Source organism: Tachysurus fulvidraco, chromosome 7 (assembly GCF_022655615.1).
Source record: "Tachysurus fulvidraco isolate hzauxx_2018 chromosome 7, HZAU_PFXX_2.0, whole genome shotgun sequence".
Classification (NCBI taxonomy): Eukaryota; Metazoa; Chordata; class Actinopteri; order Siluriformes; family Bagridae; genus Tachysurus; species Tachysurus fulvidraco.
The window spans coordinates 14,953,803-14,978,802 of NC_062524.1; the positions used below are offsets into that span (position 1 = coordinate 14,953,803).

At 41.7% G+C, this 25,000-nt stretch overlaps 3 protein-coding genes across 11 annotated transcripts in view; all 3 read right to left on the reverse strand.

The window, feature by feature from the left end:
- Positions 1–750, reverse strand: part of stra6l (STRA6-like) — an 8,478-nt gene extending 7,728 nt beyond the window's left edge. Inside the window, exons 1-3 of the mRNA XM_047816842.1 lie at positions 593–750; positions 234–288; positions 1–33 (exon numbers count right to left, since the gene is read on the reverse strand). The exon at positions 1–33 is cut by the window's left edge and continues 68 nt beyond it. Of these exons, the coding sequence (XP_047672798.1) occupies positions 1–33; positions 234–288; positions 593–594 (90 nt within the window). The 5' untranslated portion in view covers positions 595–750. The remainder of the gene's footprint in view (positions 34–233; positions 289–592) is intronic.
- On the reverse strand, positions 315–10,393 carry LOC113635354 (stimulated by retinoic acid gene 6 protein-like). 5 transcript variants are annotated; one of them, XR_007143622.1, is made up of 19 exons: positions 9,629–10,393; positions 8,750–8,769; positions 8,465–8,534; positions 8,238–8,338; positions 7,403–7,533; positions 7,193–7,313; positions 6,837–6,915; positions 6,652–6,753; positions 6,228–6,470; positions 4,947–5,058; positions 4,593–4,668; positions 4,229–4,307; positions 3,672–3,720; positions 3,464–3,581; positions 3,246–3,365; positions 2,762–2,925; positions 2,518–2,652; positions 2,166–2,433; positions 315–565 (listed from the first exon to the last, which is right to left on the reverse strand). XR_007143622.1 is itself a non-coding variant. In XM_027134686.2 (19 exons), exons 2-19 carry the CDS (start codon positions 9,668–9,670, stop codon positions 2,279–2,281), a joined length of 1,917 nt encoding a protein of 638 aa, XP_026990487.1. In that variant the 5' UTR covers positions 9,671–9,779; positions 10,207–10,393; the 3' UTR covers positions 1,819–2,278. The 5 variants fall into 5 exon arrangements, 4 of the variants coding, with proteins under 4 accessions (XP_026990487.1, XP_026990489.1, XP_026990488.1 ...); XM_027134686.2 differs by lacking the exon at positions 315–565 and having other exon boundaries at positions 1,819–2,433; positions 9,629–9,779; positions 10,207–10,393; XM_027134688.2 differs by lacking the exon at positions 315–565 and having other exon boundaries at positions 1,819–2,433; positions 6,228–6,339; positions 6,409–6,470.
- A 292-nt stretch (positions 10,394–10,685) lies between these two features.
- LOC113635355 (stimulated by retinoic acid gene 6 protein-like) overlaps positions 10,686–25,000 on the reverse strand; it is a 14,392-nt gene continuing 77 nt past the window's right edge. The window contains exons 1-19 of one of the 5 annotated variants that reach the window (XM_027134691.2): positions 24,786–25,000; positions 24,035–24,084; positions 18,128–18,200; positions 17,802–17,902; positions 17,508–17,644; positions 16,218–16,338; positions 15,766–15,856; positions 15,454–15,558; positions 14,733–14,794; positions 14,533–14,650; positions 14,039–14,174; positions 13,796–13,871; positions 13,458–13,536; positions 12,986–13,034; positions 12,777–12,894; positions 12,344–12,463; positions 11,610–11,773; positions 11,359–11,481; positions 10,686–11,233 (exon numbers count right to left, since the gene is read on the reverse strand). The exon at positions 24,786–25,000 is cut by the window's right edge and continues 77 nt beyond it. In XM_027134691.2, the coding sequence (XP_026990492.1) occupies positions 11,082–11,233; positions 11,359–11,481; positions 11,610–11,773; positions 12,344–12,463; positions 12,777–12,894; positions 12,986–13,034; positions 13,458–13,536; positions 13,796–13,871; positions 14,039–14,174; positions 14,533–14,650; positions 14,733–14,794; positions 15,454–15,558; positions 15,766–15,856; positions 16,218–16,338; positions 17,508–17,644; positions 17,802–17,902; positions 18,128–18,200; positions 24,035–24,084; positions 24,786–24,794 (1,884 nt within the window). In that variant the 5' untranslated portion in view covers positions 24,795–25,000 and the 3' untranslated portion in view covers positions 10,686–11,081. Of the gene's footprint in view, positions 11,234–11,358; positions 11,482–11,609; positions 11,774–12,343; positions 12,464–12,776; positions 12,895–12,985; positions 13,035–13,457; positions 13,537–13,795; positions 13,872–14,038; positions 14,175–14,532; positions 14,651–14,732; positions 14,798–15,453; positions 15,559–15,765; positions 15,857–16,217; positions 16,339–17,507; positions 17,645–17,801; positions 17,903–18,127; positions 18,201–23,376; positions 23,839–24,034; positions 24,085–24,785 lie in introns of those variants that run through there. The other 4 variants (XM_027134690.2, XM_027134692.2, XM_027134693.2 and 1 more) reach the window with 4 other exon arrangements.

Here is a 25,000-nt window from a genome sequence, read left to right on the forward strand (position 1 = left end):
CTGCAGGAATGACAGCAGTGCTACAATACACAACTGATTATTACACACACACACACACACACACACACACACACACATTATTAGCAGTAGGGTTATGAGGAGCAGTTATTAGTATTCTTTTAGTAGTAACTCTGTGACTTCATACAGAAGCCACATGAACCTGAAGCCAGATGATTCTGGAGGTCAACGACCTTTTATAATGAAATCATCTCAGAGGGATTAGAACAACTCACAGAGGGAGCAAGAGACACATGGAGGAAGAGATCCATCTGAATACATTTACTTGCCCTGAGAGATAGAGAGAGAGAGAGAGAGAGAGAGAGAGAGAGAGAGAGAGAGAGAGAGAGAGAGAGAGAGAGAGAGAGAGAGAGAGGGATGAGTGAATGTACAGTTGATCTGTTCCATCGTTAAGGGTTCTTCAGGTTGTTCCTCTAAGTTTCATATCTCCTGCAAAACATCCCACTGTTCTCTATAGCAGGACAAAGATTAAACCCCACAGACACTCGCTGAATCAGACTGCACGCTGGTTCACTTTCCTCTTCATGTATCTTCAGAAATCTAGTAACTGAAATGAAAAGCTGAAGTTACTCACATGCTGCTGGTCTGGTGTGAGAAATCCTACCACAGATGAACACAGGACTAAACAGCACTAATTTTCACTTCATTCATGTGAATTTCTCCTTCATTATTCACCCAAAACTTTTTCTCCAAACACCAGCGTCAACGTCTGATCACATGACTGTGTGTACTTTAGACCCGGGCCTTTTATACCAAAGTAAACCACAGAGGTGTGTGAGACACACTTTTATTCTTTTTATTAATGCACACTCTATACACACCCTATACACATTCTGTACACACTCCATACACACTCCATAAACACCCTGTTCACATTTCATACACACTCTATACACACACTATACACAGTCAATGCATACTCCATACACACTCCATAAACACCCTATGCACACACCATACACACTCCATGCACACTCTATACAAACTCTGTACACACTTTATTTACACTACATACACTTTATTTACACTCTATACACTCTAACGCACACTCTAATGTTGAACTCAAAATGAAAAGCATTGGCTATGTACAGTATCAGTAATGTTTATATCTGAAGGTAACTGAAAGTATTTGAAATGAAAATGAGACATATTGCATTGCATTCTGGGTCATTTTTCAAGTCTCATCATCTGTTTAATGGCATTCAGTCTAATAAAGTAAAATAATAATAAAATAATACAACTCTGAGATGCTGTGATTCAAATTCAGTTAAAAGCTGAGAGGAAGTGTGTTATCTAATGAGCCTTATAAAGGAATGTAGCCTTGGTGTTAAGTGTGTATGTGTATTTTACTCAGTAGCCCTAAGATAAGAGATCTCACCTGTAAATCATTAAAAACCCTGCGTATGTAATCTGGGAAGATAAACTGGAGGAATTGGTTTCATACTGCAATGTGAAACACTGCTTAGTGTGTGTATTACATGTTAAATACACACTCTTCCTGCAGTGCACACTACACACGATAGTCACCTATTGTAATACGTTCTCAGCCAAAAATCTGTTCAGTTGATCCATTTCCGAATTTATTATGTTGTACCTTTATTCAGTAACAGTGCACATGACAATCTATTGATTAACAAATTAATTAATGATTTATCAACTAACTACTGCCAAATACAAAAAGGTAGATTTTCGAACTCCTTTGAATTACTTTTTGAAGGCTATTGCTAGCTCACGAAAATGGTTCTGCTAACTTCACGACCGAAGTCTACCGCTAGCTGGTTAAAGTGACCACAGGCTTTGTGATGGAGAAAAGCAAACATTTATTTGTACAATAATATATTCGTACATAAACACATGACTAACATCTTTTTTTTTATTCAGCACAAAATTTTTTTTTCTGATGCTTGGAGTGTTGAGAAATCTTGCACTAGAACATGTATAAAAACACGAAATCTATCGAACAACACTGTTGTCTTTCTGACTGCTGGAGGGAAAGCACAGGTTTTTGTTACAGTAAAAAAGATAGAATAAAAAAACATGCTATATAAAAAAACCCTAACAGTATGAATACAAAAACAGTAATAAAATAATCGTCTTGAACAATAAAACAAACCTGAACCTTGAGTAACTGTATACTCAATACTCACGTGTGCATGAAGATAATATTCTGAAGGTAAATGTATTTAGATCTATTTTTGAAATAATCCAGTCAGTAAACAATGTTTTTCTTGCTTGTATAAAATGTTTATGGTATTTTTTTTTACGCTGTATTGGAGATGGCCCAGGCAAAGGCCAGTTCACCGTCTTTGAAGTTATTTTGTTTGTGATTCTTCCTCAGCAGAATGAGTTTTGGGTTCCTCAGTAGTGTGTAGACGAGCTGCCAGCGAATGCAAACTCGGTTCTTCTCTAGCGGCTCTGGAGAACAGAAGAGAACAGGACATGACTGGAAGCTCTTGAGTCTGGGTTCATGTCTAGATAAACACTCATCTGTGCTGTTACCTCTGTTTAACCGTGAGTAGCCTTGATCCTTGATACCCTCTGAGGTGTGTTTGAGCAGCAGGTGGCAGAAACACACCAGGACTGGATTTGTGTGATAGTGATCTGCTACAATCATTCCCACCCACATACAGTAACCTGAGGGTGAGGAACCGAATGAACACAAGAATGAACAAAAGCTGGTTTTCTTTTAGTAAAGTGTGTGTAGAGATGTCATGAGTTTAAGAAGGAAAAACTTCAGTCTTACTCGAGTCCAGTGTCTCGAAGCCCTCAGGCATTATGGTCCGCTCGATGCGAGACACCAACATCAGCCCCACAGCGGCGCTTTTAATGACCCGCAACAAGCAGTTCATCACACCCAAGATCATGTTGAAGAAGAAGAAGAAGTAATTGAAGTTGTGGAAGGCCCTCCTGAGGAGAGGGAATGAAGAGGGTGAAGAAACAGACAGAAGTGAAACAAACACATCCATAAACTGAAAGATTTGAATATCTGAATGTGGGGAAGTAAATAACTACAGTACACCACACAAGATGGACGTCACCGACTGAACAACCAGAAGATTCAGATTTAACTCAGTTTTATTTCTATAGTGTTTTTAAAAAGAGACATCGTCTCAAAGCGGCTTTATTTATCTCTTATGTGTGAGCCTGAGGTAATGGTGGTGAGGAAAACCTCAGCATCGTGTGTGAGTGAGGTATCCAGCGAGCGTTTATAGCGAGCTTCCTGTTACCTGTTCTTGAGTGCTAGCGGCTTGTCTTTATCTGTAGGTGAAACTTTGTCTTGCAGGAAGAATATTTGGCACATTATGCGCTGCAGCCCCATCAGAGCGATCAAGGTGAAGAAATTCGCCCTGAGTTTATTAAACACAAAGCTGGGATCAGTTAATATTCTACACACAGCTGTGGATAAACGCAGTCGGTCCCTGAGGTGTGATGGCTCAGGACTTACAGACTCATGGCCAAACTATTCAGCCATTTGAGAAAACCTTCTTCACGGATCGGTGATATAACCAGGTAAACAAACATCAGGCCAATGGTGAACATGGCCACGTGCACGATCACATAACCTGCAAGTTTAGCACTACACTTTACTGCTCATCATGAACTTTAGCACAATTTTTCTTGTTAGCATAACTACCATAAGGTAACACACTCACCCCACATGGAGAAGGCGATCTGATAACCAGGATACTTTAAAAAGCCCATCTGGAGGCGGGAACATGATCAGAATTCTGATTAAATTAGCAATTACAATTTGTACATAAAAAAAGTTTACTTAGTTTTTAAACATTTGAACACAATGAATAAGCTCCTCCCACACATGATTCAAGGGTTTGGATTCAAGATGGTGAACACTTCTATTTTTACCCCACAGCCATGTGAAGAGTGTGTGTGTGTGTGTGTGTGTGTGTGAGAGAGACTGTGAGCTCCACTCCACTGAACCCTGAAGCTCTTGAGATCTGGTTCCAGCCTTGGTCCTGGATGTGTGAACTGTGATGTGTAACATGTGAAGGTTGTACAGTCAGAACTGAACTCGGGGACGACATGCACGGGGACGACACGCACGGGGACGACACGCACGGGGACGACATGCGTGCTTTGAGCTGATGATATAATACCGTAAACACACCCTGTTCAACCCTCCTCCCTGAACACGCCCTGTTTATTCCTACCCATTTTGTCCTATGGCACATGAGGACAGAAACACACTCACCACTCCATACACAGAGTTCAGTCTGTACTTCTTCGGCAAGTATTTTTTTTCTCCAGCTCGCAGTGATCGGATGTGCTTCCTGTCAGTGGAATGAACAGATAAAAGAATGAATGGAGTTCATTAGGGTTCATTAGTGTTCATAAAGGTTATGTTATAATGCAGTCAGTACTAAACATCATGTCTGTAGAAGCTGCAGGGAATGAAACCATGTTTAGATGATTTTTCCCATAACAGCAATATATATATAGAGCTTTGATGAAACTTTTATAGGAAGTGTACGTGTGCTGCTAATTTGGTGCTTTCTGATTTATAATAAAGTCCACAGTACATTTGTGTCACAGTAACAGCTCATGATCTGACATACCTGTAATACACCAACACCTGGCTAATGTGAGCGAGGGAAGAGACCGTGGCACAAGCTGCTGAGATGTACCAGGTGTCTAAAATCAAACCCACATTAATTCATCAATAATCAACAAACCCCTGAGTCTGTCTATCTGAAATAGTGTGCACATATAAGAGGAGGAGGAGGAGAGAAAGGGAGTGTGTGAGAGAGAGAAATATAAAGAGAAAGAGAGAGATAGACAGACAGAGAGAGAGATAAAAAAAGAGAGAAAGAGAGAGACAGTGAGTGAGAGAAAGACCAAGAGAGAGAGAGAGAGAGAGAGAGAGGGAGAGGGAGTGAGTGAGAGAGAGACAGAGACAGAGAGAGGCTTACATATGAAATAGTTTAGGTGTGTTTTAAGGGTGGATGTTTGAATGAAACATTCAAAAAATGAATATATTTTTTGGGTCCAATTCCAAGAATACATCTGCTCTGTTGTTACTATCTGCAAAAGAAACAGAGATATACACTCTCACATCCTGCAGAAAGTACACACAAAAGCATCATCATCATCATCATCATCAATGTCTTTCTGCTGCTAGAGTGAGCTATCCTCAGACAATACATACTCTTTATTAACTGCAGACCAGTAGATTTACAAATTATGAAAACACATACGAAACAGCACAGGACAGAATGAGACAATACGAGACATCACAGGACAGAATGAGACAATACGAGACAGCACAGGACAGAATGAGACAATACAAGACAGCACAGGACAGAATGAGACAATACGAGTCAGCACAGGACAGAATTATACAATACGAGACAGCACAGGACAGAATGAGACAATACGAGACAGCACAGGACAGAATGAGACAATACGAGACAGCGCAGGACAGCATCTGTATGACTGCATGAGACTGTATGAGACAGCACAGGACAGAATGAGAAAAAAAAAAAGAACCAGCACAGGCCAGATTAGACAATACGAGACAGCGCAAGACAGAATGAGACTGTATGAGACAGCACAGGACAGAATGAGACAATACAAGACAGCACAGGACAGAATGAGACAATACGAGACAGAATGAGACAATACGAGTCAGCACAGGACAGAATGAGACAATACGAGACAGCGCACAACAGAATGAGACAATACGAGACAGCGCAAGACAGAATGAGACTGTATGAGACAGCACAGGACAGAATGAGAAAAAAAAAAGAACCAGCACAGGACAGAATGAGACAATACGTGACAGCGCAAGACAGAATGAGACTGTATGAGACAGCACAGGACAGAATGAGACAATACGAGACAGCACAGGACAGAATGAGCCAGTATGAGACAGCACAGGACAGAATTAGACAATTCGAGACAGCACAGTACAGTAAGAGACAGCACAGGACAGAATGAGACAATTCGAGACAGCACAGGACAGAATGAGACCGCATGAGACAGTACAATGACAATTATTTTGTCCGTCTGCTGTTTAAGTGTCAGTGTAAAGTATTATTTTGTGTTACAAAATTGACTCTAGTTTTTTTCCAATTAGACTTCCTGGTTTAAACCTAACTTTGTATTAATTTTGTGTGTGCTGCTGCAAGAAAAGCAATAGCATGTCAATAGCATGCTGCTACAATTACCACAGGACACACACATACACACACCATGTACAAACTGAGGAAGCAGAGCACGACGGTGGCGATGATCCTGTTTGGGAATTTAAAATACGGATCCCACTCATACACTTTCCTCTGAAACCAGCTCTTCTGCACAGACCTGAAGAGTAAAACAAGGATTACAGTGTGTGTGTGTGTGTGTGTGTGTGTGTGTGTGTTATGTACATACAATTCAGTGGGTCTTCTCAGTAAACGCTGTACATGTTTGTACTCGTGCTTCTCCACCTCCTCCTGCAGAATCACACACACACACACACACATACACACACACACACACACACACACACACACACACACACACACACAGCAATCTAGCACAGATATTTCTGATTGTTATTTCCTGAACAGCAGTTAAACAGCTGTGTGTGTGCATTTGTGTATGCATGTGTGTGTGCGTGTTTGTGTGTGTCACCTGCATGTAATTCCTTATGCGGTTCTTCATACCCTTCTTGATGATAGAACAAAAGCGACACACCAGGAACACCATGCACAGTAACTGTGGGATGTTGTGTAACTGCACACACAGGAACACGTTCAGCTCAGGAAGAGTTCAGGGTTAAATCATAACATCACACAAGCTGAAAAACCTTCACTCACCCAATTTAACCGATTTATTTGAAGATCATTGTATAGAGGTTCTCCACACAAGATCAGTTTCCACAGCAGTGCAATCAACCTGACAGCGCACACACACACAAGTGATCATGAATGTTTTGTTTGTTGCTAAACAACACTGTCGCTCTTCTGCTATAGCCCATGTCCTGCTCCACCCAGACCTCCACTTCCTCTGTAATCAAAGCTGGATGAGATTCTGATCATCAGCACTGAGACAGTGTCTTTACTCCTTACCGCAGGACACATGAACACAACTACACTGTCACAACACCTCAACAGACAGCACACACAATCAAAGTATCACACAATATGATTAACACCAAAGAGTTTAAAAGTACCAGGAGGTAGAATAGAGCAGCCCCAGGATGCCTCCAAGCAGCCGGTGTGGGGTGGACAGACAGGCGAATAACGGCATGCAGGCAATGCTGACCATCAGGGCAGTGATCACTAGCTGCAATACTGAAACACACACACACGTTAATATCAGTATAGTGTTAATATCGGTGTAGTGTTAATATCAGTGTAGTGTTAATATCGGTGTAGTGTACCCGCTAAGTAAGATGGAAAATTCAGCGTGTTGGTGGTAATTAACATCAGTTTGATCATAAACGGTGTCACGGCTCCGAAGGCAAAACCATAAGACCATCGGTTCTGCATCTTTCCTGTGAAGTCCACGGGTCTGCAGGTACAGTGTTAATGAACCAACACATTCAAAATTAACACTGTGTGAAACTTCAGCAGTGTCTGAGACACAGAGGCTTTAAAAAAGGGGTGTGGTCAGGATTTTACTGTACAAAGTTATGAGAGTTATGAAAAGTTGTGAAGAGTTATAAAGTGTTATGAAGAGTTATAGAGAGATATGGAGAGTTGTGAAGAGATTTGAAGATTTATTAAGAGTTGTGAAGAGTTATAGAGAGTTATGGAGAGTTGTGAAGAGTTGTGAAGAGTTGAGTTATGAGAGTTATGAATAGATTTGAAGAGTTGAGTTATGAAGAGTTATTAAAAGTTGTGAAGTTATTAAGAGTTGTGAAGAGTTATAGAGATTTATGAAGAGTTATTAAGAGTTGTGAAGAGTTATAGAGAGTTACAAAGATTTATGAAGAGTTATGAACTTATAGAGAGTTATGAAGAGTTGAGTTATTAAGAGTTGTGAAGAGTTATAGAGGTTTATGAAGAGTTATAGAGATTTATGAAGAGTTATGAAGAGTTATAGAGTTTTATAGAGAGTTATGAAGATTTATGAAGAGTTATAGAGTTAGGAAGAGTTGAGTTATGAAGGCTTCAGAGTTGATTTATAAAGAGTTGTGAAGAGTTATAAAGAGTTATGTTAATCCTGCTCATTCAGATTTACACAAAAATAAAAGAATAAATACACAAACGTACACCACAAAGCTGAACCTCCCACTCAGAAATGGAAATCTTCTCTCACACTCACACAGCTCCTTCCTGTGCTCTACAAACGACAGCAGGAGTAGAATAAACACCTACACACACACACACACACACACAGGTTAGAAACCTCACCTGAGCTCAGCACACAGACAGTTGGAGCCAAACACAGAACACATACATCATTAAAACAAATGAAACAAGATGAAGGTGTGACTCACAGAAGGCAACATACTCAGTGGCACAAAGAGGTTTCCAAAGTTTTTGCAATACAATGAATCAGTTTCATTCCTGAAAAAGTGAAGAGAGTTGAAATGTAGACAGAAAACTTTAACTTTGTTAGAGTCTAATGTCATTTTTAAATAATGTGTGAATTTATCTGTGAGAGTAAAATCAGTCCAAAAGTGTTACAGGAATAAAAAAAATCTTAAACTTGTTCAGTTGAGTGATTGGTTTGGAGTCATCAGTCATAGGTGGAGCTGACGGTGATATCAGTGGACACTCACCTGGGGCTTAATAAGTCATCCTGGTTCAGGAGGGAGAGATGAAGAGATGAGAGATGAAGATCTACTCAAACAACATCCTCAGACTCATTAACTAAAAACACAACACACTTCCCTCCATGTGGATCACGTGCCAGAGTCCAGGGTAGTGAAATAAACGTTTCTAGAGACTGTTTTATCACATTATGAATATATTGACAACACAATCATTCCCTCCAGAGAGAGAGAGAGAGAGAGAGAGAGAGAGAGACACTAAATCACTTTCCTGATGATCATGATGTAATTCCAGTTTACCTGCAAGTTCATTTTTCTACCGCTAGAGATGACTGTATGCAGATGCAATAGCTCTACATTAACACACCCTCACATTCTCTGTGTATGTGTGTATATGTGTGTATGTATATGTATGTGTGTGTGTGTGTATCCCCGTGTCCTTCATAAGAATCATGTATCGGCTCCTACCGAACCCTGGGTTCATGGACACGAACTTTCCAGTATACGAGCTTTAATCTTCACAGGCTTCCATAGCAACAAATTTCAATTAACTTTCATATGATCTGTTTCCCGAAATCAGGAGCACAGATCAGCTACCATCTAAAACTGTACAGGACTGTCTGAAAGGTGACGTGCACACACGCCGACAAATAAATAAATAAATAGATAGATAAATAAACACGAGTTCGTGTGTTTGAGAAACTTCACCGACTAAAAAGTGAGTTTCCTGTGTGTGTGTGTGTGTGTATTGTGTTCTTCTCTTCTGACATACCTACACATCCGAATAAAAACACCTCTCACACACTGCTCTGCATTCCTCTACTGTCTCTACACAAAGACACAAGAAAGAAACACCCAACATTCTGCAGTTAAACACTTCACACTCACCAAGTCGAGCTCGTTCCCCTCGGTGCTGTTACAGAGACCCATCACTGATCTGTTACAGGGTTCTTCACGAACATAACAACTTCACAACAATCTCTCTCTAACCGCACGCGCGCGCGGTCTCTATGTGTGTGTTAACCCCGCCTACAGGAAACTGATGAAAACAGTTTAGTTTAGCGGTAAATCATAACTGAAATTAAAAAAAAAAACAGAAGAAAAAATGAACAGAGGAAAAACGGAAGTGTAGAGGATTTGATTTGTTTGTTCAGAAAAGAAAGAAGCATAAATCTGAAGATATGTTTAAAATGAGAACAAAAGAAAACACACAAATGCGCATTTTTTTCAGTCGTTATACAGTATAACCCTTTTACAGACAGAAATCTCCTCCCAGTCTGAGCTGCTATTACTGCTGGTTTAGAATGGTTCCTCAGTGTGACTCCATGTGCTGGGGTTTGGTGGTCCTCAACACCACACCAGCACAATGTTCACTCAGACCTAAAACTCAACAGAATCTCAGCAGACCTGAGAGCATCTCCAGCCCTTCACGACATGTTCAGTGTTCATCTGATCACACAACTCACCACACCCAAGAATACGCTAAGGAAGAAGATGAAGCATCTCAGACCCTCATGTGGAGAACAGACAGATAGAGAGAGAAAGATAGCAAGAGAGACAGATAGAGAAGACAGACAGATAACCAGAGAGAGAGACAGAGAGATGCGTTCACGTGTGTCGAGGCCTGAACACAGAAAGCTTTCTAACTCTCGTTTTCTTATCTTGTGAGTGTGTGTACTGTGAGTTTTGTGTGTGTTTACTGTGCATGTGTGTAGTGTGTGAGCGTGAACTACGTGTGTGTTTGTGTGCTGTGTGTGTACTCAATGTTGCGTTATGACATTATGGAGTTGCGCAGTGCGGTTTATGTCACAATCCCAGACACACTGACACGCTGTTCATCTGAAAATTATTTTAAGAGAAGAGGAAATGTTTCTTCAGCTGATGATGGAGGTTCCAGTGACGCCCTCCTCTAATCCTCAGCACTGATTTCTGTTAGACGAGGACATTCCAGATATTTATTATTTATTTATTTTATTCTTCCGTCCTTATGATCAGCATTAGTTCCATGTTAATTCTGCCAAACAAATCTGAACTTCAACACAAATACAACAACCACACAATTACACAACAATTCTACAAACAATGACATAATGATCAAGAACAATATCAAATATAAAAGTATCAGATCCAGGAGTCTCAGAAGGTGGAGACACATCAGGAAGTTACAGGCCGTTAACACACACACACACACACAAACAAACTGCTGTACACTACACTACTGATTTATATAAAACTATTGACACACTCATTTATAAAAAAAAACTCCTGAAGTCTTCCTGACTGCTGAAGCTTCCTGCTGATGATTCTGAGCGATTTCTCTGTGTGACGCGCTGCACTGCGACTACGGCGTGTTAGCGACAGCCCATGCGAAGGCAAACTCCGTGTCCGTTTTGCTCTGCTCCGCTCGCGTTCTCATCAGGATGAGTTTCGGGTTCCTCACCAGCGTGTACATGAGGAACCAGCGGGTTCGAGCTTGCTCTCTCACAGCATGCTCTGGAAAGCAGAAGTAAAAACGTGTGCAGTAACCAATCAGAGCATCCATCAGGTATGAGACTGTACACAGAGGTGCAGGTCAGGGGTACGAGGAGGTGCAGTAGGACACCAACACACACAACTACCTGATCTGAAGCATAAGTTCTCGTCCACTCGGACACGCCGCAGCAGCAGGTGACAGAAACACAGCAGAACTGGATTACTGTGATGATGATCTGTTATGATCATCCCCACCCAGGTACAGTAACCTGAGGAAAGCAAAGCAGGAACATCCACAGTAAAGCTCCACACGTTCAGAGCTGCAGTAACATTGGGGTTTAACTACAAATCTAAAGAGACAGTGGACAGATCTGAAGCCAGTGAAGACTCGCCGTACACTTGTCCAGCCTCTCGAAGCCCTGCGGCATTATGGCTCGCTCGATACACGGCAGCAGCATCAGCCCCACGGCTGAGCTTTTCATGAAGCGCATCATGCAGCTCATCACACCCAGGATCACATTAAAGAAGAAAAGGAAGTAGTTCACGTTGTGGAAGACCTTCCTGTGGAGGACAGACAGACAGATTATTAACCCACTTGTCAGTGCAGAAGATCATCACAGCCTTCAGGAAACAGCTAAGACTTTATGCTGGGTCAAATTTTATGGTTTAAAGAATCATAACACTAACAGCTGGAAATCAGACTAAACTACACAGAGCAGCTGATTTATATCCAACACTTTACTTGGTGTTTTATAGAGAAAACACACACCCACACCCACACCCACCCACTCCCTCACACACACACTTTCCTATACAGCTATATATATATATATATATATATACATGTGTGTGTGTGTGTGTATCAGGAACAGGAAGTGATGAATTCCAGGCAGGAATTTAAGTCTAGTGGGAAAATCTTCACATTTAATCAACACTTCCTTGAAATCACACAGAAACAGAGAAATAAAACGAAATAGGAAATAGTAAACGACCAGCAGCCTTAGATGAACTCATCCATCTGGTAAACCACTTGTACAGTAGGTCAGGATGAGCCACTGGATTATTCCAAGCCAACAGGAAGCGTAGGGTAAAGAAATACTTTAAAATATTTGTTTGTATTGTTGATGTTACCTGTTATTGAGTGCTAAAGGTTTGTCTTTATCCATAGGAGAGTTTTTATCTTGCAGGAAAAACAAGTGGATGAACATGCGCTGGAGCCCCATCACAGCCAGCAGCACAAAGAAATTCGCCCTGGGTTTATAACACACACACACAAAGACACATACACACAGTTATAAAAATGTCCTCTAGCAGAATGTCTGAAGTTCTCCTTCTTTTCTAAGAGCATCAATTACAACATAAACTGTTAATAATAATAAAATGCCTTGACTTGTGTAATTTTTTTGAGATTTATGTTCATGTTTAATCCGAGTGATTAGACATGAACTCCGTCCCTGGGTGTGGTGTTAGTGTAATGTTCAGTGGTGTTCAGGCATAGTGTTAATGAGAGAGAGCAGTAACGATGTCCTGCTGTTCCACTACACGACTCCAGACCATGACGTACAGGACGATGATCAGGTCGGTCAGCCAGTGCTGGAAGCCGTTCGTCCAGATCGGAGATATAACCGTGTACACAAACACCAAGATACCCACGAACAAGGCCAAGTGCACGATCAGATAACCTGAAAACAACAACATCAACAACGACTTCTTTAAAACAAAACACACAAATTCATGCAGATCTCAGTTGAGATTCTGAGAAACTTCATTCACCCCACAGAGTGAAGGCGATCTGGTAGCTGGGGTACTTCAGCAGGCCGCCCTGTAGGAGCCATAAAAAAACGTCAGTCTACACACACACACACACACACTGACACAGAGTTTATTTAGGAGTGTTTGAGAATGTGTTCCTCTCCTGATGTACTGTAACCTGCCATGACACCAGCCATGCAGCCAATGAAAGGAACAACAACCGGGAGTCATTTATTCACGGAGGTAAATATTCCAAATTTAATGGGGGGAAAATATTTCACTTTTGTTGAGAAAGCAGGATAAATTTACAGATGTCTGATTGTACATCAGGAAGTGCTGCGCAAGTCAGTGTTTAAAATAAACCATGTTATTGATGAGACTGAATACGTGACATAAGCTACCACACAGCTATCAGGTGTGTATCAGCAAAGTATTAAAAAGTGCCCCACCCCCCACGCTGTCGCTGGGCATTTATAGAAAAGAAAACACTCACCAGACTAGACGTAGGACTCGGTCTGTACTTCCTGGGTAAGTATATTTTTTGTCCGGCCCACAAAGATTTGATCTGCTTCCTGTCAATCAAATGTAACATACTGTACTGACATTGATATGGCTTAAAATTTTAAATTACACACATGGAGATCATAACAAATGTCCAAACTCTCAGGACAACAACAAGCCGCTCGAGTGTTTCAGTGTCCACAGGTGAGAAAGGACTTTAAATCAAATTGAATGAATGTAAAACAGAATCTTATTTTTATTCCTGTGAATATTATGTCCTGAGTGCGGTGCTTGTATCATGGATGTTCTGAGAGATTTGTTGGTTTGTACCTGTAACACACCAACACACGGCTAATGTGAACGACAGAGGAAAAGATGGCGCAGGCTGAAGAGACGTACCAGGAGCCTGAAATGTTATTCAACACAAACCAGACGTTTGGGGACCTGAATAACTGAAGGCCATAATTTAATAATAAAATCTGAAGCTGAAAACAAATTTCTGACCATCATCAGTGTTTCATACCGTAAATCTCAGAGTAAATATATGAATTAAAAGAGAAAACAAGAGCTTACATTTAAAATAGTTCAGGTGTTTGGTGAATTCTGATGTGATGAAATCTGATTTGGTGAATAAATGAGATAATGCATCCCACATGTGGTCCAACAGGACGAAACCGTACGAAGTAATCACCAGCTCAAGCAGCACCATCTACGACACACACACACACACAGACACACAACAGACACACAACACACAAACACAACATACAAACACACAACACACAGACACACACAACACAAACACACACAACACAAACACACACACATACATACATACATATATAAACACACACACATACATACAGACACACGCACATACACACACCATACACACAAATGTTATCAGCAGTAAGAGACCTCCTTCAGTGGGGGCGGAGTCACGCTAGAAGAGACCACTCACACATTTGAGAAGTCTGAGATGTGATATCCAGAATCTGATCACTGTACACTACACTGAGACTCAAAATTCTGGATCATAGTTGATAAAATAACACACACACACTTACACACACCATGTACAAACTGAGGAAGCAGAGCACGACGGTGGCGATGATCCTGTTTGGGAATTTAAAATACGGATCCCACTCATACACTTTCCTCTGAAACCAGCTCTTCTGCAAAGACCTGGAGAGTAAAACAAGGATTACACTGTGTGTGTGTGTGTGTGTGTGTGTGCGCGTGCTTGCGTGCATGTTAGTCTTTGTACCTTTCATCTAAACGCTGCAGTAATCTCTGTACGTACTTGTACTGCTCCTTATTTTCTTCTGTCTGCTGAAAACACAAAACATCCCCCACCACACACACACACACACACACACACACACACACACACACACACACACACACACACACACACAAAACAAGTGAGTTAGAAATTCCTAGCTCACATAACTGTTCCAGTCTACACACACACATCATGGTCATGTGACCTACTAATGCAGGAAGTGCCTAGACTCTCTGAGGTGGTTAGATAGAGATAAATCATCTCTTTAAGCCTCAGTACTTTAGATAAATAAACACATGGAGCCAAAAACACAGGAGAACTGAGTGAAGTGAGCTGAAGGAGGTGCAGCGCTGCACAAACACTGTGTTCTGGGTTTTTCCAGAGAGGAAATAAACAGAGAGAAATGATGATGTCTAGAACCTAGAACACACATCATGTTCAACTAGGCATCAATACACTCTCAATTGGTAAAGGTTAGTTAGGGGTTGTGTGCATGTGCGTGCGTGTGTGCATGCGTGTGGGATGTGGTAGCTCAGTGGTTAAGGTGTTGGGCTACTGATCGGAAGGTCATGGGTTCGAACCCCAGGTCCACCAAGCTGCCACTGCTGGGCCCCTGAGCAAGGCCCTTAACGCTCAGTTGTAAGTCACTCTGGATAAGGGTGTCTGCTAAATGTAAGTGTGTGTGTGCGCTTGTGTGTGAAACCTGTTGGTTGTGTTTCTTCAGACGTTTGAGAATGTCCATCACTGTCTGGTACCTAAACTGACACACCAGGAAGCCCAGACACAGTAAAGGTGGGAGATCCAGCAACTGTGCAGTCACACACACACACACACACCTTTGATATAATTTATATTTATTTACATCCAGATGTGTTCTACAGTGTGTCGCATGGCACTTGCTGTCAGACCCCAGTGTCTTTAAAGTGTCTCAGTGTCATCAGCATGATTTAATCATCTGTGTTCCATATGTTTATTTATGATTAGCAGAATTTCCTGTACAGGATGCCACACTCACCCACTCGTGTTCTAATAAGTAATCTCTCAAACCTCCTTTAGATGCTGTTGATTCACTGCACCAGACTAACTCATACATGCTCATAGTGAACCTGGAACACACACACACACAACTCTGTAAGTAAAAGTTACATCATTTTTTATATCCATACACTGAGAGATGGCTTTGTTCTGACAGAATGAGGAGCATTTTACAGGGGGAACACACACACACACACACACACACACACAGTCTCACAGTTACACACACATATAGTCACATACACACACAGACCGACGCACACCCACGCTGACACATGCACAGACACACATGCCCAGACATGCGCACATAGACACACACACACATACAGAAAGACAGACATGCATGCACAGACCAGCTGAACTTTTGTGTGTGTATGTGTGTGTGTGTGTGTGTGTGTGTGTGTGTGTGTATGTGTGTGTGCGCACATGTACCAAAAGAGTGAAAACAGCAGGCCCAAGACTCCTCCCAGCAATTTGTGTGGTGTTGACAGGCAGCAGAATAAGGGCATGCAGGCCATGCCAACCTTCATTGCAGCTGCCATATACACAAACACTGAAACACACAGACACAGTTTTTTCCTTTAGTCTGCTTTCTAATATTACCACCAGCTGCTCTACAAACTGGACATCAAGCATCACAACATAAGAAGTTGTTTCACTGAATTTAACAAAAACACAGCAAACAGAGTGACACTGATATAACGAGCAGTAACAAAATACGTGCGTCACAGTGTGTTTCGCAGTGTGTGTCGCAGTGTAGTGTGTGTTAGTGTTTGTTACAGTGTATGTCACAGTGTGTGTTACAGTGTAGTGTGTGTTACAGTGTGTGTTACAGTGTGTGTCACAGTGTGTGTCACAGTGTAGTGTGTTACAGTGTGTGTCACAGTGTAGTGTGTGTTACAGTGTGTGTCACAGTGTGTGTTACAGTGTGTGTTACAGTGTAGTGTGTGTTACAGTGTGTGTCACAGTGTAGTGTGTGTTACAGTGTGTGTCACAGTGTGTGTTACAGTGTAGTGTGTGTTACAGTGTGTGTCACAGTGTAGTGTGTGTCACAGTGTGTGTCACAGTGTAGTGTGTGTTACAGTGTGTGTCACAGTGTAGTGTGTGTTACAGTGTGTGTCACAGTGTGCGTTTCAGTGTAGTGTGTCGCAGTGTGTGTTACAGTGTAGTGTGTGTCGCAGTGTGTCGCAGTGTGTTACAGTGTCTGTTACAGTGTATGTCAGTGTGTGTTACAGTGTAGTGTGTGTTACAGTGTGCGTCACAGTGTAGTGTTTCAGTGTGTGTTACAGTGTAGTGTGTGTTACAGTGTAGTGTGTGTTACAGTGTGTGTCACAGTGCGTGTTTCAGTGTGTGTTTCAGTGTGTGTTACAGTGTAGTGTGTGTTACAGTGTGTGTCACAGTGCGTGTTTCAGTGTGTGTTACAGTGTAGTGTGTGTCACAGTGTGTGTTACAGTGTAGTGTGTGTCACAGTGAGTGTTACAGTGTAGTGTGTGTCACAGTGAGTGTTACAGTGTAGTGTGTGTCACAGTGTGTGTTACAGTGTAGTGTGTGTCACAGTGTGTGTCGCAGTGTGTGTTACAGTGTAGTGTGTGTCACAGTGTGTGTCGCAGTGTGTGTCACAGTGTGTGTCGCAGTGTGCGTTACAGTGTAGTGTGCGTCGCAGTGTGCGTCGCAGTGTGCGTCGCAGTGTGCGTCGCAGTGTGCGTCGCAGTGTGCGTAAACCTTTGAGATAAGAAGGCAGTGTAAAAGGAAGCGGGTCACTGATCCCAAAGATCAGATTGACCATTTGACCAGTGATGGCACCAAAAGCAAAAGCGTAGGACCATCGATTCTCCTGAGTGCTGGTGAAGTCCACAGGTCTAACAATCACAACACACACACACACACACAGAGATACATGGAGGTTGTTAAACAGTGATGTTATGTATTGTAGTGGGAATTGGTGTGGGTGGCAGGGGGAGTGGCAGGGGGCGGGGTTTAAGGTTTGATAAATCTGAAGCTTCTTTTTAAACTCACACCACTAAACCAAATCGGCCGCTCAGACACAGAAATCTCTTCTCAAAGGCATAAATCTTCTTTCTCTGCTGTACGAATGACAGCAGTAGTATAATTAACACCTGCATACACACACACACACACACACACACACACACACACACACAAAGTGTACAGAGTTATTAGAAATGTCAACTCTTAAAGTTCTGTATAATAAACATGATCATAATCATAAGAATCCACATATTGTTATAAAAACTCTTAATAAAACTCGCTCATAGATTCAAATACTTTTTACAGTTTAAGCACAAAATACAAACACAGAGGAAGGAAGAAGACGAACTCACAGCAGGCAGCAGACTGAAATGCAAGAAATTCTGATCAAAATCCTCACACTCCTGCTTTGAATTGTTCCCGTTACTGAAAACAGAAGAGTAGAGAGAGAGAGAGAGAGAGAGAGAGGTTTAACAATACTTTTATTCACTATTTGCCAGATACATACATCTGTACTTCATAATTTTTCATCATAGGTCTTCCCTAGTATATCATTGAAAAATTATTTAGAAATATAAACAAACAAACAAACAAATAAATAAATAGGCAAAGGGTAAAAACAAAAAAGCTACAGACATTTTACTAGCTTTAAAAAAAAAAATCCTTAAGTGACCGCTAAAAGGTTAAAGAAAAATCAGAGGTTAAAAACAAGTTGGTTCTCATGAACCGTACATAAAACCTCATTCACACACCATGTTTCATAAAAACCCATTGTATTACTGGTCAGTTTGTAGTAAGCAAATTCGATTTTTAGCCTAGCTGCTACTAGCCGCTTGCAGAGAAGCTCTGGATCAACTGTAGCTCGTTGTAACCCCTTGTTTTTTTTTTCGTGTTATCCACACGGCTAGTTTAGCTGTGCCCATCAGATAGTTCAATAAAACCAGTTTTCTCCTTTTCGAGAAGCGGTATTTCACTCCTCCTATAAAAACCTTATCCGATTTTTGAAACCAGCTCTTGAGTAGCTTAAATAGACCTTTTAATCTTGGGCATCTTAAAAACAAGTGCTCTAGGTCTTCTTTTACCCCACAGAACCTACACTCCCCCTTTACCGCTGGATTGAGGTGTGCCAAATGTCCATCTGTAGCTATTGCCCCGTGAATAATCCTCCACTGCAGGTCAGCAGTACAGTCCAGAAAACTCCATGTCGTTCCTCCTGTCATGAGTATTCCCATGTCTCTGTCCAATGTACATTTTGTAGCTGCTTGGCAGTGAATTGTACAGTTCCTCTTGCAGTTTTGCTGTTAGACGTGAAGATCTCAGCCCCGTCACTGTTTTCAGCTCTTCCGCTGGTATCCAGTCTCCTTCATCTAGTAGGTGGCCCAGCTTTGTGATGTTGTTGTCCAGTAAACACCTGCGTATGCTGGAGGACAGCAGTCTCGAAGTTATGAGAGAGTTGAAGAAGAGTGGTTCTTCTGGAGCCCATTGCTCTAGATTGTCCATGACTCTTTCTATTCTTGTTACTGTTTTCCATGTAAGCAGCACGGATCTGTAATAAGGTGTCAGCTCGGATAAGCTCAGCTCCTCCAGCTTCATTAAGAACAGGTGTTTATCTAGCTTGAGGCCACCTACTCTCCTCAGTATGGCATTTGCAGTTTTCTCCCACACCACATCTTTGTGGTATAGGAGTCTCTGCGCTGCTTGTATCCAGAAGGCAAGTATTCTGCTCCTCATGTCTACCAACCCCTGCCCACCTTATTGTAATGGCAGGTAAATTACTGCAGCACACAGCCAGTGTTGTCCACTCCAAAAGAAGTCCACTATTCTTCTTTGCATGTCAGCAACCAGTTCTTCAGGTGGTTCCATAACAATAGTCCTGTGCCACAGAGTTGAGGCAGCCAGGTTGTTTACTATCAGAACTCTTCCTCTGTAAGACAATTGTGGTAGTAGCCATTTCCACGTGGACAATTGGGCAGACACCTTTTCCAGCAGCCCCTCCCAATTTTTTTTCTGGAATTGTTCATTTCCTAAAAAAAAACACCCAGTATTTTTAGTCCATCCCTTCTCCACTGTAGCCCTCCTGGAAGTTGTGGAACTTCTCTGTGCTCCCAGTTGCCTAACATAAAACCTTCACTTTTTGACCAGTTGACCCGTGCAGAGGAAGCTTTTTCATATGTCCCAATGGTCTTTTTTAAAATTGTGATGTCTTTTTTCTCGGTGATAAAAACAGAAATGTCATCTGCATAGGCTGTTAAGACCACCTTAAAATAACCATTCACTTTTGGTATTAAAGTCTCTTTCAGTGATGCTCTGAGTCTACATAGTAAAGTTTCAATGACTAGGCTGTATAATTGTCCAGAAAGCGGACAACCCTGCCTAATACCTCTAGTCACCGATACTGGGGCACTTAAACCTCCCCCTGCTTTAACCAGCACAGATACATCAGAGTACAGGAGTTCGACATATGATATAAAACCTTCTCCAAAGCCAAAGTGCTTCAATATGTTAAAAAGGTACGCATGGTCGACCTGATCAAAGGCTTTTTCCTGATCTATTGACAGGATTCCCAGTGTACTCTTATTTAGCTGATTAAAATCAATTTTATCCCTTAGTAAAAAAAAAAAAAAAGGTTGTCCATTATAGACCTTTCTGGGATACAATACGTTTGGTCATGTTTTATAACTGAATCTAAAACAAGTTTCAGTCTGTTAGCTAAGCACTTGGAGAAGATTTTATAATCGGCACACAAAAGAGAAACTGGCCTCCAGTTCTTTAAAAATCCCAAGTCTCCTTTCTTTGGGAGCAGTGATTTTCTCTGCATACATTCTGTTAAAACCTCATGTAAGTCTTGCCCCAATAAAAACCAGAAATGCTGATAAGAGTCCACAGGTAATCCATCTATTCCATCCCTTAGATAGTTGAGACATTGCCTCTGTGAGCTCCTGCAGGGTGATGATCCTGTCTAGTTCCTCTTTTTGTGTTTGCTGTATTTGTGGCAAGTCTTTGAGTATGTCCTCAGCAGATTCAGCATCACAGCGCTGTACAACTCGCTGTAGAAGTCTCTTGCCAGTCTCCTCATTTCTGCTGGGTCAGATGTGATGGATCCATCCGTGCGGCAAAGATGGCACATTGTCTTTTGCTGAACACTTTTTTTTTCCAGATTAAAAAAAGAAGGTACTGGGAGCATCCATGTCTTTAATAGAGCAGTATCTCGCTGTAACAGGGAGCTGAGTTCTTGTCTTTTTTTCGTTAGTCCAACTCCCAGTGTGGTGTCATTGCGGTCCATAATGCGTTTTTCTGAAAGTTCGATGTCTCTTTGTAGAGACTGCACTGTTACTTTCAGGATAGTAGTAGAGAAAGCCGTATAGTTCTGACACAGCATTTTTATGTTGACTTTCCCCACATCCCATCTCTGGCTAAGACTTTTAAAAGAGCCCTTCTTCATTTTCCAGCCATCCCAGAAAGTGTTAAAAATCTCATGAAAAGAAACATCTTGTAATAATTTAACACTAAAAACCCAATAATAGTTTGCTTTCAATGTTTTCTTTATATTTATATCTAATAAAACCATGTGATGATCCGAAAAACCATTGGGTTCAATAGAAACATTCATTACTCTATTATTCCAGGTCTTTTTTAAATAAAACCTGTCTAACCTTGCTCCACTGACCCTGTTATCATTCACTTTAAGCCACGTGTACTGCCTTACACCTTCATGCCTTCACACCTTATTTCTCCAAATGTCAACCATTTGGGTTCCTTTGATGATATTAGATAAAAGAATGCCTGACTGACTATGAGGTTCTTCCCCATTTCTGTCCAGAGTAAAATCGGTAGTACAGTTCCAGTCACCTCCCAATATAACACACACACTGTCATCATATTTCTGGACCAACTTTTTAAGTTCTAAAAAGAACCACATTCGCTCTCGGCCAACATTAGGAGCATAAACATTTATAAAAACAAAAACAGTACCTTTATGTTCCACTTTTGCTAACAGCAATCTTCCCTTAATAATTTCCTTAACCTCTAAAACATTGTTTATGTGTTCAAAAAATAAAATTGCAACCCCAGCACTGTTTCTTGTCCCATGACTCATAGAAATATTCCCTTTCCACCATGTTCCCCATTCTACTTGATTATCGGTGTCAGTGTGTTTCTTGTAAAAAAAAAAAATAACTAAGTTTTTTAATACTTATAAACTCCTTTACCATTGTTAATTTATTCCTGTCTCTACCCCCATTAATGTTTAATGTTCCTGCTTTAAAACTCTCCATGGGAAAAAGGAAAAAAAGGATAGAGACAGAAAAGAGAAAGTAAAGTGAAAAAGACATCAGATGTGATTTATCCATTTAACCGTTTTATTTTACTTTGTTTTTCCTTAGTTTCATTACCATCTTTTTCAGTCTAAACCTTTTCTTTTTATCCAGAACTTCATGGCTCACTGTCTTTTGTAACAGCACTGCTGAAGCTATGAATTTGTCTACATCTGGAAAAAAATCTTTCACCTCAACCAGTTTGCCGAATGTTACGTCCAGAAAATCATTAATGTCTTCAAGAGAGTGTCTTCTGTTGCCTGTGATCTGACATCAGAAATCTCAGACATTGTGTCTTCCTCCCTCATTTCTGCATCAACAGTGTCTTCACAGAGGAAAACTGTGGTGTGAGTGAATTAGTTGAAGTCGGTTATTCCACCACTACCACCGACTTCAACTAATTCACTCACACCACAGTTTTCCTCTGATTCCACCATTTCAGTATTCAGGTTCACTGTGATCTCATCTCTGTTATCACATGGTTTCTCAGTAACCTGAGCTCCACTCCACTGTATCTGAGGTCTGCACACCTTCAGCTTCCTTTACTGCAACACTTATAACCCTGGACTCCTCATTGCTATGTCCAGCTTCCTCCTCAGTGATGTGTTCAACCACACCACCCTGCCCCCCTGCCTCCTCAATCCCCTGCTGACTCGTCCCCTCATTACCCTGTCCAGCTGCCCCCACGTTACCCTGTCCAGCTGCCCCCACGTTACCCTGTCCAGCTGCCCCCACGTTACCCTGTCCAGCTGCCCCTACGTTACCCTGTCCAGCTGCCCCTACGTTACCCTGTCCAGCTGCACCCACGTTACCCTGTCCAGCTACCCCCACGTTACCCTGTCCAGCTGCACCCTCATTACCCTGTCCAGCTGCACCCTCATTACCCTGTCCAGCTACCCCCACGTTACCCTGTCCAGCTACCTCCCCATTACCCAGCCCAGCTGCCCCCTCAGAGGCCTGGGCCTTGTGGGAACACACTAACTTCTTGTGGCCAACATCGCCGTACTCAAAGCACTTCATCTGCCCTGTGCTAGCGTACAGCATGAACGACCTGCCCTCACACACCACTCTGAAAGACACGTTAAGTTCCGGTTGATTTAAGAACATGAAAACTTGTCTCCTAAAAGACACGTCGTTCTTCAATCCCCCAGTCTTACAGCCCAGGTAAACTGTCCTTACCTTGCTGGCTAATTTTCCGTAGCGTTTTAGCTCCCGTTCTATGTCCTCATCGGGTAACGGTAACGCGAACAGTAATATAGCGGTGAAACAATAACAAATTCGCCACTTACCAAAATGCCGGTGTTGGTCAGGTGTCTCGCCTGACTCTCCTCCCTCAGAAACACCACGACCGCTTTGTTCATGCGGGAAGCAGCGAAAATATTCTCATTCCCGACCTCCGTCCCCATTGCCAGTAAAACGTCCTCCACACTTACGCCGTTAGCCGGCATACACCTGACGCCATGGCGGAGGGAGACAGGTGACGCCACCCTCTGTGTGAGGGACGCCATCCCGCTCCCGCCCTGCTACTACACACCTGGCTAACTTACCTGTCTTTTAATCTACACTATTTAACACACACACAAAAAAACACTATAATTGACTGTCTGTTCTCTTTACTTAACCGGAAACTAACTTAACTTATCTCTTTACTTAAAGAGACTAACTCTATCGATAAAAGTGAAGAGAAAACCAGAAAAAAAAACCCCACGATAGCTCGCACCTCCTGTGACCACTCACACACCCAAAACCTCCCAGCATGCACCGCAAGAGAGAGAGACAGAGAGAGAGAGAGAGAGAGAGAGAGAGAGAGAGTGAAAGAGAGAGAGAGATTAAAAATGTGAACAGTGAAATATGATGTAAATGATGGGTCTTATGAATTCCATATTAATTTTGATATTAATGTGTAGTTACAGTTAGAGTTTATTTGTAATCGCAGAGAAACCGAACCTGAAGTAGAAATGTGTGGAGTCTGCTTCAGTACGGTGAGTGTTTTTGTCCTGGAGAGAGAGAGAGAGAGAGAGAGAGAGAGAGAGAGAGAGAGAGAGAGAGAGAGAGAGACGGATGAGTGAATGTACAGTTGATCTGTTCCATCGAGAGATAGAGAGAATATAGTAGAAATCAGAGTGACTTAATAAATAACATACATAATAAATGTAATTGTATAAACTGAGTTAAAACAGAGCTGATAATGAATTAGTGGTGTAAAGATGAGCTCCCCCTCAGTACACACACACACTGAGCTCCCCTTCAGTACACACACACACACACACACACACTGAGCTCCCCTTCAGTGCACACACGCAAACACACACACACACACGCACTGCTTCTTATCTGGAGTCACCACACACACACACACACTGCTTTTTATCTGGAGTCACCACACACACACACACACACACACACACACACACACACACACACACACACACACACACACACACACACACACACACACGTATTTAATAGATGCAAAATAATTTTTCCGTCTGTAATAAACAGGACAATAACATTAGAGGTGACCCAGCATGCTCTGTGTAAGCATACAAATGGTTTTACACAAAGTATTTGCCCCCTCTGTACTGTTCATTATAAAGTTAAGATAATCTGAGTGGAGTTTATGGGACCTTAAACACCTCACTAAACTAAACACAGTGATTTTAGTGATACACACAATGTGTTTAATACAGTTACTTACCTCATCCATTTCGTCAAAAGTCCTAAAGGAAAAAGTCTCCTCTTTATTTTTAGGATGAAAAATCTGTCTTAAATGATCCGGTGTGAAAACCAGCAATAAACCAAGAAGCTCCGTCTGTGCAGATCTTCACCAGCTGGAGTGAAGCAGCGGTTCTTCCTCAAGTTAGTGTTGGTTCATCATGTAGCTTATAGAGCGCAGCTTTTACACACTCATAA

What these genes read in the sequence shown, in the direction of transcription:
- LOC113635354 (XM_027134686.2), bottom strand. Translation starts at nt 9,670, where the DNA reads ATGGGTCTCTGTAACAGCACCGAGGGGAACGAGCTCGACTTG. An exon ending in ACACCTAAACTATTTCATAT is followed by an intron (nt 4,669 to 4,946) that starts GTAAGCCTCTCT and finishes GTTTGATTTTAG; the next exon opens with ACACCTGGTACATCTCAGCA. An exon ending in CCGCTAGCACTCAAGAACAG is followed by an intron (nt 2,926 to 3,245) that starts GTAACAGGAAGC and finishes CCCTCTCCTCAG; the next exon opens with GAGGGCCTTCCACAACTTCA.